Raw genomic sequence first — 15,296 nt, forward strand, 5'->3', positions numbered from 1 at the left:
TTTTACATTCTTTATTTGTTCCCAATGTTAACACTAAGATGTTAGGTTTAATGTATTTTTACATTCTTTATTTGTTCCCAATGTTAACACTAAGATGTTAGGTTTAATGTATTTTTACATTCTTTATTTGTTCCCAATGTTAACACTAAGATGTTAGGTTTAATGTATGTTTACATTCTTTATTTGTTCCCAATGTTAAGACTATTCAATCCTGGGATACATTTGAAGGTTAAATATCAACTTACCTCTGCATTAAACTTCGCTCGGGCCCCAGGAAGAAACTTCTAGATAAAGGAAAAATTAAACATTCATGAAAATGACAGAAATTCACTTTTTCCTTCCCCTTTAAAAACTATTTTCAAAATTGGCCAATATTTCTGGCACTAGGAACACTGCTTTACAAATGCCATTTTTGTAAAACTTTAAAATGATTTCTAGTTTGTTGGATGTTAAGATTTTTTTTGGTGAAACTTAGTATTAAGTGAATAAAAAACTTTGAGATCTGGGTTTTTAGTAAAATGTTGGAAATCATTTTGTTTCTTTAAAAGATACGCAAGTATACAACTTACATTTGTATTCAAAAAGTTTTCCATTTTATATTGGAAATCTAAGACTCTCAAGTAAGTTGAAAACTTTAAAAAAATTTTGAATAGTGAACAGAGTAACAAAATGCTGAAAACTTATGTTAGGTAAATTATGGTTAAAACTACTGTAATTCTTATAAAAATATAGAAATTATTTATTAAGAAAAATCAAACACAGATATGCAATTCTTAAGTTTACTGATTTATCACAATAGTTTTTTATATCTTTCACGAGAGGTAACCATACATCACACTCCTACAAGTAATACAGTTATTAATATTGGTTTCATGAAATCTAGACAACACAAAAAAACACCAGTGAAAGTTGACTTACTTTCCACATTTCTTCTGTAATCTTTATAGGAACTCTCCATGCAGCTTAACAGAGATAGATTAGAACTAATTAGGTTAGTAAATAAACAGTCATAAAACCTAGATTACAGAGCTAATAAAATTACATCCAAATACACATGTATAACTTCCATGTAAAGTTTACAGCAATATTTCATCATTTCTACTGAAAAAGAGGTGTCTTGCATGCAACATCACAAAACGTAGTTTTGTTCTTCACTGCCATGCTGGACGTAAAACATTCTGTTCTAGTAATCAACATCAATATAATATTTGTATATATTTTAGTTCTATGGCCAGCCGTGAAACATAAAAACAAGATAATTTACAGCATCACACAACACAATATCAGAAGGCAGATTTGTAATGTTTTACCAAAAGACAAATGTATGTCCAATATGGTGAACTATAGACCGTGTGACTTTTTTGATGTCAGAATACGACTTCCATACCACATCCCTCTGCTAATCCCTTCAGAGATAACTAGGGAACTACATCTCCTCACTTTCCCACAAAATCATAAATTATTTCTCATGTCACTTTATTCACATTACATTGATATCGGGAGTTTATAATCCAATTCTATTTAAACTTTGTCAGTCGTTACTTTCACAGTTCAAGTTTATTAGTAGTTATTTAGACCATCTCATGCTGTCGGAAAGGAAGCCTGTAATAATAAAATCTCAAACAGAGAGGGAAATTCCCAAGAGAAACAAGACTTGTCTAATTGTATTTTCAACGGATGATAGCCTTTAAACAAATAAAAACCTAAGCTTTAGGATGGGGAGAGATTTTTTTTTTTGAAATACGTAAGTGAATTGTTTAAAGGCAAGGTTCCTTGGAGCTGTGTAGAAATATAAGTTAAAACATATTTTGTAGTGAATTACACTAAATAAACGTTGCAAGTGACAAAATGTCAATTATAAAATATTTTTGAGTTAAAAAAGTCACTCAAAATTTGCAGTTACTTTACACTAGAACCATTACAACTTGGAAATACTTAATACTCTTCAAATACAACTAATTACTCAGTTATTTGTATAAATACAAATATTTGTATAAATAAATACACTCAATATCTGGAGACAATAAATAAATTTTATGGATTTTTAGTGATTCCAGGAAACCATATTTGTTATACCTTGGTTTCATTTTCTACAAATTGGAAGCTAGTTTTAATTCCTTTTGAACTATTTTCAATGCATAGATTCCCGAGGGGCGTGGGGAATGATGTAATATTGTTTAAGAAAAAGTTATCTATTTTTTATAAAAGGATGTTAAATTAATTATATCTTTATGTTTAAAAAACATCTTTTACAGCAAAATAATTTGGTAAATAAAAACCAGAAAAAAAAAAATTGAATTCACATTTACCAAATCTAACTAAGTAAAGAATAAAATTTGTAACTTTTTTTTATAAGAAATTTGTAATAAATACTGCTTACTCATTAAATGTGGAACTAATGCATAATCAACTTTAAACTGGTTTACACCACTATACTGCTGATACTTCTGGGCCATTGGCAACCTCAGAGCTTCTAAGTGTCCAAACAAAACGTCATTTAGCCACTGAACATTTACAACAGGTATTCCCCACTCTCTTGCTTTTTCATATTTCTTTCCTTCCTGTCTGTAAAGTTGAAAACAAAGGACAATAAAGGTGAAATTTCAATTAAATTAAAAACAATTATGCATTAAATATTCTTTATTCAAACTGTAAGAACCAACTTTACTGAGAAACAACAAAGAAGAGAGCAATATGTGAAAACAAATTTATAATCTCAGGAAAATATAAAACTTTTTTATGATAAGAAGTAAATTGGAACATTTAGTTAATTATTAAATTAACTAATTAACTAATGTTAATTTAGTTAACATTAAATTTGTTAATATACTGTTGTATCATCTCCACAACTAAACCCACACAGGAGAGAGATGTCATTATTTAGTAAATTACTAGGTTGTAAGTTTACCTTTATCATTTCAAAGACTGGGGGGAAAAAAAGTTACATGAACCTCACCATTTTTCAATATTTGTAATGTTGACTGGAGAACAAAAGACACTGTAATAACTATTTCATAAAAAAATATAAATATTTTCTAGACTGTGACTTTTACACACACACACACACAACAAATATTTCTAAATGTTCTTCCTTCCCCTGAAATGTTAGGCTTGTTCAATAAACTAACTAACTAGAAACATTACTAAAATTTTACAGAAGGTATAATTTACCTTTTAGTAACAAGCAAGGAGTTTAAACGACTCATGTACCCAGTATATTTGGCACCGGTAGCAATAATCATCTGTTTCAAGATGCTTCGTTCTTCACCTTCAAAGTTTGTCACAGCAATAATCTTAACAAAATCATAAAATTAAACATTTAACCACCTTCTACAAAATTCTTGTTAATTTTATAATGGAAGAACTTATCTAAATATTTTTTTTGCAAAGAAAGCTTAAGTACAAAATGTTTGAATACTTTTCAAACTTAAACAGATTTGTTAATATTATTTTTCAACTGAGCATTAATTTCATATCCATTCAACCCATAGACACACTCATTTCAATAAATATTTGATGCTTGATTTTTGATTAAGTATTGCAATAACCTGTCCATGAAATTCAGCACCAATTAACCATGGGAGTGAATCCTCATTAAAGGCCACAGGGTCTTCTCTTCACATTCATTTTCCTCAAACAAAAAAGTGTGTGAATCATGTTCAGTCACATATTACATACAAACTAAAGATCTGGATTGATAATCAAGTTTACAGGACTCATCTTACTGGACAGTTTTAAAAAACAAACAATCATCGTGGGAAAAGGGCAAAAAAATTCCAACATCCAAGAAACAAAATGTGAAAAAGTATACAGAAAATTATTATGGGTCATTAGAAAATCTACAAACTGAAGTAGCCAAACTAAGCTCATTAATTTGGAACTGAAGAAGACTCTTTAGTTTGTTTAACCCTCTCACCACAAGCATCCTTTACTGTCCATGTCACAAGGTTTTTAGTGAGTTAAATTCAAAATTCAATTAAACTACTTTTTGTTTATATTATACCAATTAGTATAGCATAAAATCGTAGCTAATAATCCATATCTTAATAGCATATAAGTCTTAAGTTTTTAATTTTATAAGGCAATATTTAGAAAATCATGAATTTTCCCTAGTGTGAGAAATGTGAAATTTGTTCTCTAGGCATCCTATCTTCTTTAATTTTTTCACCATCCTTCTAATAAGTACGAAATTTAATGTAAATGACTTATAATATTATTATCGTTCAGACAAGGAGTAATTTTCTTGTTCGGTTACAGAGCCATCAAGTAGAAAATTAGACTCCTCTTGCCACACTCACCTGTAACATTTTCTCTTTCAGGATTTTGTTAATAGTTCTCTTACATTTAATTCTGTATTATGTATAACCAATAGAAAGCCATGATTTTCATCTATCAAATGACGTATTACATTACGTTGTTTTCTGTACAGAGAATTGTCAACTTCTCTCTTAGTACAAGCTTTGTTCCCATAGGAAACATATCGACTAGTTTGGATAAATTTGTAACAGCTCTTGTCGCATAGTTAGAAAGCCAGAAAAATTGTGGTAGTTATGGCACATTGTCTGCCTTTTTGCATGTTATTATTCTACGTTCTACCATTAGTATAAAATGTAGGGTTAAGTGTCATCAACAGTCATTGGAAAAAAAAAAAAGTACAGGTATGTACTTTATTTCTTTTTTTTCATGTGTATTCTTTATTTACTATTATAAAATTAATTAAAATGTAAAAATAGGAAACTCTTTAGGTTAGTTAAAGTAAGATTAGGTAAAATAAAAAAAGAGGGTAATTTCAATTTTTTGGATAGTTGTGAGATCAGTCAAATTTTGTACACAACAAATTAGGTTTTTAATTATTTTTAATAAAGATTTGTTTGTAAATATATCAAATAGTTTGTTTACTAGTCCAAGTGGAAAGTGATTTTCATGTTAATATAAAAATACTGCTATTCATCTGGAAATTATATAATAATAATAATGTAAATAAAAACATGTTATTTTTCAGTAAAACTTTATATATTATCTGTTATTTTCTCTACCCTAACTACATATATATACTTTGTAACTACTAAAAAAAATCTAAATAAATCTAAATTACCCTCCCTTTTCTCTTTCAAGAATGAATTCAAATTGTAACACGAAACTACGTTTGCTTATCCTAAGTAGCTTTAAACTCATAACAGTATACATTTGTTTATACTAAAATTTTGTTTTATTGCCCTTTGAACTGTGTCTAAATTAATATTCCCACCATAAAATGTGTAAATAAATTGGAAAATGTGGAGCTCATGTTACCCTATCGAATTACATAATGCAAGGATTACTCGCAAGAAATTGTGAAAAATTATTATTATTATTATTTATTTTACCTAATCTAAATTAAAAAGTTTCTAATTTTTACATTTTAATTCCTTTTATAGTAGCAATTAAAGAATACAAATGAAAAGCAAGAAATAAAGTACTTACCTGGGTCTTCTTTTTTTGCTGTAGACTGTCTATCACACTTAACCCTACTTTTTTTTATACTAATGGTACTATTGCACTAAATAGTTATTCAATTAAATAATGCACCAAAGAACACAGATTAATAACATGCAAAAAGCAGACAATGTCCCATATCTATCACAATTTTTCTGGCTTTCTAACAGTATGACAAGAACTGTTAAAAATTCAGCTAAACTCATCAACATGGTTCTTGTGAGAATAAAGTTTGTAATGGAAGAGAAATACACATTGCATCATACAGAAAACAACATAATATAATGTCATTTGATAGATTAAAACCTTGTTTTCTATTGGTTATAAGTAATATAGTATTAAACGTCAGAAAGAACTGCTGGCAAATAAGATTGAAGGCTATAAAAAATTATGCTTTCCCTGAGCAATGACAACATTATAATGAGTAACTTACATTAAATTTCATACTTCTTGGAGGGGTGGTAAATAAATTAGAGAAGAGGGGATACCTAGAGAACAAATGTCACAATTCTCACACTAGGTGAAATTGAAGATTATTTTTTAAAGAACTTTAAAGTTATATAATGTTAAAATTTGGTTTATTAGCTATATTTTTATGTCAAGTTTATTTATACACCTTGACAAGAAAGTAGTTTGATTCAGTTTTTAATGTAACTCACTAAAACCTTCTGACATGCATACAAAATGATGCCCATTCTGAAAAAGTTACCAAAGAAAATCTCAAAATGAGACCTAACAATTACGAAGTTAACTTTTTATACTACAAAGTTACTCTTCTGCACTATAGCACTTTCTCAAATATTTAAAAAAGATTACAATTATCTTTATGAATGAGTAACTATAACTGATAAGCTAGATGTGGCTTTGCTTTGAATCAATTCAAAGTTTGATCCTTTCTACAAGCACAATACATATAATTCATTGTACAGTGCAAGAAAAAAACTGTCCTGACACAAAAATAGGGAAAAAAAATATTTTGAAAGATCTATTTATATTTTTTGTCTGGATAATTCTAAACATATCTTTTGTTTAACATTCAGGAACATACCCAGTTTTTACACGGCTTTTCATCTGAGAAAGGAGAAGGAAAATGTAAAGCCTGCCAAGGAGCTCTCATCTTCTTTTGAAGAAGAACGTCATTCAGCCAATAAGCAGTAACGCAACGCTTCCCTTCTCTCATTGCCTGTAAAAAGGGAAGCTCGACTTAAAAACAGGATGGTAAACCTAACCTACGGTTTAGCTAACATCTATAATGCAACCTCATAGTCTCATAAAGAAAAAATTATTATCTCTGGGAAATATTGAAAATGGCAAAATGAAAAAATTAAAGGATTTTTTTTAAATTGTCAAATTATTCATATCCTACAAATTATAAAACAAATCTCTGTAAACATTAACACCGACATAATTACATTGGTTAATACTCATCAAGTCTTTTGAAATTTTTGCACCAATGAGTACATGACCCATTTGCTCAAAAGAGTAAAATGATATCCTTGTATACAAAGACAGTCATTCAGTCCTACTATTTTTCTCTTATCAGTCCACTTTTTTTTAAATCTTAAGTTTACAGTTTATCACACCTACTGACTATTACTCAACTAGTCAATGACTCCCCCCCCCCCAAGAGTCTACTGTCCATAAGTTCCATGCTCTGTCTTATTACTAAATTAGTCAATGGCTATTCCCCAAATCTATAGTCCATCTGTTCCATGATCTGTCTTGTTACTCAGCTAGTCCATGGCTATTCCCCCTGACTCTACAGTCCATCAGTTCCATGGTCTGTCATTTACATAGCCTGTTTATGAATATTCCTCCTGAGTCTACAGTCCATCAGTTCCATGGTCTGTCTTTTACATAGTCTGTTTATGAATATTCCTCCTGAGTCTACAGTCCATCAGTTCCATGGTCTGTCTTCTACATAGTCTGTTTATGAATATTCCTCCTGAGGCTACAGTCCATCAGCTCTTAGATATTAATGACCAATTACTACTGTGTTTGTGATGTAAATATTCTATAGTTTGAATATTCTACAAATGTTGATTAAATTAGAGGCACTATTATGATTTACTGAGCCTTAAATACATCACACATAAAGCTGAAGGACAAATAAGGGGACAACTTACTTGCTGTACAACTGAATTCCGTTGCTTCTCACAGAGAACATGTGAGCAACGACTTGAATATGAATTTTCTACTTCACCTCCATGCTGTTCAACAACCTAAAGAAAAACCTCCTTTTTTAATTAGATTTTATTCTGATCTTGCTTCAAAAATTAAATTAGTAATTATTGTAATGTCCCTTCTTATACTAGAAATTCTACACAAGATGCCAACTAATACATTACCTTTAACATAACTCTGTTGCTTAACCGTTGTCTTCAAAAAATTCAGCTGATAAAGTAAATAATAATAACTAAATCTGTGATTTGTTTAATTAAATACTGACCAGGCAGCTTTTACATTACTTCAAGTTTATATTTTTCATGAGGTTGTCAGTCAGTTAATCTGTCATAATTTTAATAATGCACAAAATTCAAGGTACAATTCAGGAACACAGAAAACTATGAAGTGTCTTGGAAGTTAACATATTCCTTATCAGAAAATGTATTTCCAATAGATACCTCGATGCACAGAATGTCTATATTCCTCGCATTTCTGCCTAAGAGATTTGCATGCCACTAGCCGTTAGTTAACTTCTATTTAAAATTCATGTGTTTAACGTGAAATGTGCTGGTACATGATATCATCAGGTGACAACAGCCTTCCCCCAAAAGGAGGGTGACAAAACTACCTTTAAGCACTTGCACTAACTTCATTTTTAACTGAGGCAAGATGAAAGTGCACTGGAAGTAGGTGAGTATCTCTCAGAAATACATTTCAGATTCAGAAAAGATGTACAATATACTGTGTAGGCAGGAGAAAAGATTTGGAAAACTTGAGAGAAGAGACAAGTAGATGCCTATCATACATGTAGCAATATAATCTCAGCCTCAGTCCATTAGGTACAGAGCAAAGGCCCTCATGACTCGACCGAAGTCGCTGAGCCTGTGCCAAAGGGAAAAGCAGAGAATTGAAAGCTCAGTTTTGAAGGACAAAATATTGAAAACGTCTCAAGGATGGGACAATTGGAATAGGTAGAAATGTGTCTAACATGTTGACCTTGGTCATCCATAAAACAGGTAAAAAATACCACCAGAGAAAAGGGAAATTCTCCATCCAGAAATGTGGATTGACCAGAGACTGGTTGAGAGATGATAGGTCTATAACTGGACACTAGTCCCCAGTCTTACTGAGGACCACAAAGAAGCAAAAGTAACCCAGAGAAGGAGTGTATACCTTTTCAACTGCATTTTTGGCAAAAAGTTTCGAGACCATATCCTTGAGACATTGATGACAAATGAGGTTAGAGGAAGGAGAAAAAGAAACAGGAAGAGGAGAAAGGGGGGGAAGAGACCGTGGGTGAGAATCCGAAGTAGCCATCTGTTAGCAAAAACTGAGATCAAAGGTTGGTAAAGTGAGACAAATAGACACTCACTGGGTCCGACCTGACAGGATAGTCACAGACAAGATGAGTGACAAACCTGACATCAGGAAGCAGGAAGAAAAGGAAGCTGGAAAGGTAGGGGTAGACTAATCTGGTTGAGGAATAGGAGTTAAAGGGCAACATTGAAAAAAAAACAAGGGAGAAACTAGGGAAGATAAAAAGGAGTGATGCTGGGTCTCCAGGGAAGCAGGAATACCACCAGTGACTTCTGGTTGAAGAAAGGGAGTTTGACAAAGGTCACGTAAAGAAGGAGGAGGGCAGTGGACATTAATGAGGAGTGCATCCCAACCCAACCAGTCCCAACAGCAGAGGGACAGAGCAGAAGAAATGGTACAGGCCAAAGGAGTAAAGAGAAGGGAACGAACCTCTCTGAAAAACCCCTATAATCCATAATTAAGTGCCTCAGACTTAAGGTGAAGGGAGGAAATATAACACAAGAGAGTGGTGAGAAAAAGCTGAAGGTGCAAAAACTGGGCACTAGTGAGTAAAATAGAAGACAAGTGGGTTCACTCTCTGAGTAGACAAAATAAATTCAAAAGACTGGGGATCTAGAAAAGGTAAGAAGAATGGGTGTAAGCTAAGACAAAAAAGTCAAGAAGTATGTGGGTAAGGGTGTCAAGTTGTTCAAGAAAGGAATAAGCACGAACCCTAATATCAGACAAAGGAGGAAATACAATGTAACCCCAAGAATTGATTTCATAAAGTAAAGAACAGGAAGAATCAAAAGACACAGGTGAAAGAAAGGAACATACCTGAGAATTCATATCCAGAAAGTTTAAATGGTTGAGGATTTTCTTTGACTGATAAGGCAATATTCAAAGCAAACCCAGATGGGATGGACAGTAGGTCAAAGTTGTTGTCCTTCTGGTCAAACATAGGAGAAGGGACATCAGCCAAAGGGATGGAAGGATGAACCAAGTATGTAAGAGAGAGAACTCCAACATGCTGTACGATAGCTGTAACATCCCCAACAGTCAACGAGCCTCCAGAAGTTACAGTAGAAACAGGTTCTATGTTTATAACTTCACCACCTTCACACGACAAACTAGAAGTCACTGCCACTTGAGAATTCATTACAATATTCAATGTTTTCGAAACAAAAGCTAAGGTAGAATGAAACTTAAGTTCCTTTGACGAATGCAAGTTTCAGTGAACTGAATCTAGACCCAAAAACCAACATGTCTGTTCAAGGCAATGTTCATGGAGGTTGTGTCACCCCCCTACTTGTGGAGGGGTATTGTCGCATCATCATGCACCAATGCAGTTTACATTAAACACATGAATCTCAGATGGGAGTTAGCTCAAGGCTATTGACATGCAAGTCTTAAAGGCAGATGTGCAAGGGAAATAGCTATTGTGTGTATACAAGTGAGGTATTGTTTTGGAATTAATACATTATGTATATAGTTTGAAATTTGGCTATATAAGTAAAGTTCTATACTCCACATGGTGATGGGATAAATACTCTCTATTTTTAGGCACAAATTTACCTTCAGTTGTTGCTGATATATCTTTTCACTATTTATAATCTGAGATCTCACCTTGCTCCAGGTAAACAGTTTGTCTTCCTCTACTGAACGATTATAATCTTCAATGCAGAAGACACAGCCTAACAGACAAAGGTCTCCAGGAACTGAGATATAAAGGCATCATATGTAAACGTTCATCTCAATATGAATTAAGAGTCAATGCAACGTAAGAAAATATGTCCAATATATACTAAAAAATAAAACGATTAAATCTGAGCTCAATCATACAAAGAATCTAATGTCTGTATCAAAGTTCAACTTTGCTATAAAAAATTTTAAAAAACACTGCTGCATCTACAGTAGCCAATCAGACAAGAATAGGAATAGGTCAGAAATGTTAACTGTTTCTATCGTTATCAAGTTTATTATTATTTTGTGTGTGTGTGTGTGTGTGTATATATATATATATATATATATATGAGACAACCTTTTGCTAAACAGCGTGTGCTCTGCCATAAAAAACTGATGTTAGTTTTCATAAAACTTCTTTTCTTACACTTCAGGCAAACAACGCTGCATGCCCTGCCTATCAAAGAATTAGTGTAAATACGTTGAAATTATAAGCTTATGCTACCATTATCACAATAAAGAATATAAACATCATTATTTCTTCTTGTAGAGAACTTCAACTAAAGATAGGTATTTAAATTAGTGTCACGAAAATGATGACCTACTAAAACAAATCAAAATTAGTGATCCCAATTATCAATATTTCTGATTATTTCAACTACCTACATAATCCAAATATTACCATTATGACATCTAATTATTTTTGATCAATTCAAGCTCGTTCAGCTTAATTGATTACTGTCACAACTCACAAATATAATCAACTAACTAAAATAAAGATTCCTGATTATTACTCTTTTTGATTATTCCAACTATCCAAATAATACAAAATACTGCTATTCTGGTTTGTCAATATTATAATTTTTATTAATATAAGTTGTTCAGCTTCTGGCTGACATGGCCCAGTGATTAGAGAAGTTGCCTCAAAAATTTAGTCTTTGGTTCAGTACCTATTACCATAAAAAATTCCTGCCGTCTCAGCTGCATGGGCATTATATATTAGTTTTTAAGTTACAGCAAAGCTACAAGACTATTTGCTGCTGTCCATAATTTCGAACTGCTGACCAAAGGGTATGCGCAAAAGGCTGGCAGATACCCCTTGAATGTGTCCTGTTAATTAAACCATCTAGTTGCATCAAGCTTTGAAATTATGAAACTGTACAAAACATTTTCTTTGAATTTACTCCTGCAACAAATACCTTTGAGAATTATTAGAGAGATATGGACAAAATGGCAAACCAAACTTCTAATATATAAACTTACCTTGGACTAGTGGGTCGTGTCCATAAAATGTTACTTCTCTTGAAGCCACTGCAGCCGTACCAGCACCTGGGAATGACGCCCCTCCTACTGTAGCCTGTGGTGATATAAACTGTTGACCATTTTTTCCACCTGATGATGCCTAAAAACACACAAGATATTCCAAGTGTTTATAATAATTCTCTCTTTTTTTTTTTACATATAATCTCAAGTCAGATTTGATATACTTTTCCTAATTTGTATATAAGATGAAACTACTTACTTCTAGAAGTTCTTTTCTCTTCCAAAGCCATATTGGTAATTTTTAACAAAGCTAAGATAAAAATACAAATTTAAATGTATTCTTTTTTATATGCACCTGAATGTAGGACAATTTAAAGAATGAATAAATACCTAAAAAACAAAACATGCATTATTAAAAAAACAAAAACACATTACCTACATGTTTTCGACTAACACCAATCATCAGGACAATTTAATTTAGCATGCAATTCTTCTTATCCATTTTAAAGAATGTTAAATGTCATATATCTTACACTGTTTAAGTGCAAAAGACTTTTGAAGATTATCCTTACGTAAGAATGTGCGTGTTTGGCACATCAATGTAATACAAACATTTTTAGGACTACAAACTAAGAATTGGTAAGGATATCATAATGGCTTTGAAAAAAAAGAAAGGAAAGAAAAACTATTTTTTGAACAAAACTGAGTCTGAAATCACAAACTTACAATGAATAAGTATTTAGTTGTTTTTCTTTCCGTACAGGGATGGAAATATTGAAAATCCATTACTACCTAGAAGTTCGGCATGGTCACATTATCTCCAATTAAAGTTTTTTAACAAAAATGTTATGGGTGCAACAATTTTTGAAAATGTAATTTATTTGTATGTACACTCACATATATTAGCTTTTACATGACCAAATATATATCCATGCTTAGTAAATGTCAATTCTAAATGGAAATATCAGAGGAAATCAGAAAATATTAATTCACTAACAAAAAAACCAACTTACAGAAGGCTGTTGGGCAGCAGGAGTTTGGATCTGTGAAACCCTGTTTGGAACCTGACCATCTTCAGTTCCATCTGCTCCCTTTACACTCCCGAGAAGTCTGTTGTTCAACAGGTTAGCCAATGCTGTTTTAGTCTTTGGCTTAACTTGAGCAGCAGATTGACCAGAAGTAATTTGTGGTGGCGTTTGTATACCCTGTTGAACACCTCCTGATGTATGTACTAAAGACTGTTGACAAGGAACCACGGTAATGTTAGGCTGAGAACCAGGACTCGGGGGTACTTGACTAGTAGTACCACCTGGGTACTCTGGAGGGGGCCGAGAAATGAGTTGCACTTGCCCCAATGGTTTTTGTACTTGTTGTTGTTTCTGCTGCTGAAGAAGCTTTTGTCTCCGTTGGAGTTCACGCTGTTGCCACTGTAGTATCTGCTGTTGCAGCTGTGTGTTTTGTTCTTGTGATGATGTTTGTTGTTGCTGGGGCCATACAGGAGTTTGTTGGTTTTGGGTTAGGTCTGTATCAAGTTGTGCCTGTCGTTGTTGCTGTTGTTGCCACAAAATCTTTCGCTGTAATGCTTGTTCCTGGGTGTCCTCTTTTGGTGTGGAAGGAGCCCAACGTACAACATGTTGGGTTTGTTGCTGTAGAAGCTCTCTCGGCTGGATCTGTTGCTGCTGTTGCTGAAAGGGCATTCTCGGCTCAGGATTTAATTGCTGAGGTGACTGTGGAGGAAACTGTAGTCTAGGCTGGCCAGTCAATTGGTTATGTTCAGTGAAAGGATACTGAGGAGGGGGTTTCAGTGCAACCTGAGGCTGTCCAGTTAATACAGGAGGCTGTGTTGTGGAAGCATTCATGCTCTGTTGTCGTTGCTGCAGCAATGTATTTGGTCCAGGTGCATGGGTGGCCTGACTAGTCTGAACAACTTGCTGCTGCTGTTGAAAAAATGTTTGTTGTTGTTGATACAGCTGTTGCCTCAACTGTGGTGACTGTTGTATGAGTTGAGGTTGCTGAGACAGATGTTGCACAGGTGGCTGACCATGTGTGGCTGGCTGATGGTGTTGCTGCTGTTGTTGAATTAACTGGTGTCGTTGAGCCAGGTGATGCACTGGGGGCTGGCTTGCTGTTTGGTGCTGTTGCTGTACCATTGGAGGTCGCTGTTGTAGAAGTTGTGCTGGTGGCTGTCCAGGCGTGGTTTGTTGCTGGAACTGTAAAGCCTTTTGTCTTGGAAGGTTTTGGATTTGATACTGTTGCTGTTGACCAGGAAGCTGCTGGGTATTGAGTTGCTGCTGTTGCATCTGGTCTTGAAGCTGTCGTAATCTAAGTAACTGTTGTGTCAAGTGTTGGGACTGCTGTGGTTGTTGTTGAGGCTTTTGTACAAACTGCATTCCTAGCTGTTGCTGCTGTTGTTGGTTCTGTTGTTGTTGTTGCCACTGTAACCTCTGCTGGACAAACTGCTGCTGTTTTTGCTGAATCTGTTTCTGCAACTGCTGTTGTTGCAACAGATGTCTGGGAATCTGTTGCTGTTGTCGTAACAGCTTTATTTTTTGCTGTATCTGCTGAGAAGACAATTGACTCTGTTGTTGATCCAGTGCTTGCAGTTGTTGTTGAATATGAGGCTGTTGCTGTTGGAGAAATTGCTGCATTTGTTGCTGCTGAGGTGATGGGGTATCAACATTAGTTGCTGACAGTTGAGACTGAGACTGAATAACTTCATATTGATGTGGAAGTGTTACTAGTTTCACCTGATCTTGAGATTCTCCTACACCTAAGGTTGCTTTACACTCTCTTATGCTAGGAATACTCACAATTCGGGGTGCAAAATGCGAATTGGGAGGATTCTGGCTCGGCAGTGTTAGAGTTATCTCTGTCTCAGTAACTAAGTTGTTTCGTGTTGTTGATGTTTCAGAGGTTTGTTCTGACGAAGATATGACAGAGAGTTTGGGCTGCTCTGGTTCTGGTAGAATTAAAAGACGTGGATGATATAGGTCTTCGTCACAAACCATCTTGTTTTTGACGGAATCAACCACCCAGTCTGGTGTCACTATTTTTATTTGCTCATGTGTTTGTAAGGCTCGTTCATACTTTGCCTGTTGGAAAATAAATCAGGTTATATATATATATATATATATATCGCTCCCTGTATGCCAAATTTTCACTTGCTTTCCAATAAAGATCTTAATAGTTTTTGTATCAGGTGACATTATTACATCCGAAAACAATAATTCTACAAGATAAGCAATGCAACAATAATGCTTAATTACATTGTTACTCAAAACCATGTCACTACGTGCCTGTGCACTATGAAGTATTAATAACGATGTATTAAGTCATTGATTGTAAAACTACAAAAACAAAAATATTTCCTTAGAGCACTGAGAAATACATTTCATGATAAACCTCTGATGTTA

The 15,296-nt window shown here is 33.7% G+C and overlaps 1 protein-coding gene across 1 annotated transcript in view; it reads right to left on the reverse strand.

Annotated features, from left to right (window-relative positions):
• The window catches only part of LOC106466978 (PAX-interacting protein 1-like), a 36,526-nt gene that overhangs the window by 10,082 nt on the left and 11,148 nt on the right, over positions 1 to 15,296 (reverse strand). The window contains exons 7-15 of the mRNA XM_022395064.1: positions 12,897 to 14,975; positions 11,884 to 12,022; positions 10,564 to 10,655; positions 7,602 to 7,697; positions 6,524 to 6,658; positions 3,172 to 3,293; positions 2,381 to 2,565; positions 919 to 962; positions 246 to 284 (exon numbers count right to left, since the gene is read on the reverse strand). Of these exons, the coding sequence (XP_022250772.1) occupies positions 246 to 284; positions 919 to 962; positions 2,381 to 2,565; positions 3,172 to 3,293; positions 6,524 to 6,658; positions 7,602 to 7,697; positions 10,564 to 10,655; positions 11,884 to 12,022; positions 12,897 to 14,975 (2,931 nt within the window). The remainder of the gene's footprint in view (positions 1 to 245; positions 285 to 918; positions 963 to 2,380; positions 2,566 to 3,171; positions 3,294 to 6,523; positions 6,659 to 7,601; positions 7,698 to 10,563; positions 10,656 to 11,883; positions 12,023 to 12,896; positions 14,976 to 15,296) is intronic.

The sequence above is a fragment of the Limulus polyphemus genome, unplaced genomic scaffold, assembly GCF_000517525.1.
Source record: "Limulus polyphemus unplaced genomic scaffold, Limulus_polyphemus-2.1.2 Scaffold2447, whole genome shotgun sequence".
Taxonomy (NCBI): Eukaryota; Metazoa; Arthropoda; class Merostomata; order Xiphosura; family Limulidae; genus Limulus; species Limulus polyphemus.